At 57.0% G+C, this 321-nt stretch overlaps 1 protein-coding gene across 1 annotated transcript in view; it reads left to right on the top strand.

The window, feature by feature from the left end:
• Nucleotides 1-254, top strand: part of RAB7B (RAB7B, member RAS oncogene family) — a 1,814-nt gene extending 1,560 nt beyond the window's left edge. Inside the window, 1 exon segment of the mRNA XM_010080183.1 lies at nucleotides 174-254. Coding sequence (XP_010078485.1) covers nucleotides 174-254 — 81 coding nt within the window.
• The last annotated feature ends 67 nt before the right edge of the window (nucleotides 255-321 follow it).

Raw genomic sequence — 321 nt, forward strand, 5'->3', positions numbered from 1 at the left:
CCTTCGTGTCCCCACACCCAGCACGCAGGGTGGCCCCGCTCCTCAGCTGAGCCGGGAGGCTTTTCCCTGGATTTTGTCTTTAATCACGAATCAGGACTGAACCTGTGCTCCCCGGTCCTTGGGCTGACTCTGAGCTCACGTCACTCTCCTTTTCTCTTCTCTCTTTTTTCCAGTACAAAGGGATTTTTGAGAGTTATTTAACGGACTCCATCAAACTCACTCCCAACGACAAGCCCAAGAAGAGCTGCTGCTGACCCCGGCCGCGCTGTTGGGCTCCGGACTGTCCTGTACCCGCACAGCCCAGCTGAGCACCCCGCGATG

Source organism: Pterocles gutturalis, unplaced genomic scaffold, assembly GCF_000699245.1.
Source record: "Pterocles gutturalis isolate BGI_N339 unplaced genomic scaffold, ASM69924v1 scaffold3989, whole genome shotgun sequence".
NCBI lineage: Eukaryota > Metazoa > Chordata > Aves > Pterocliformes > Pteroclidae > Pterocles > Pterocles gutturalis.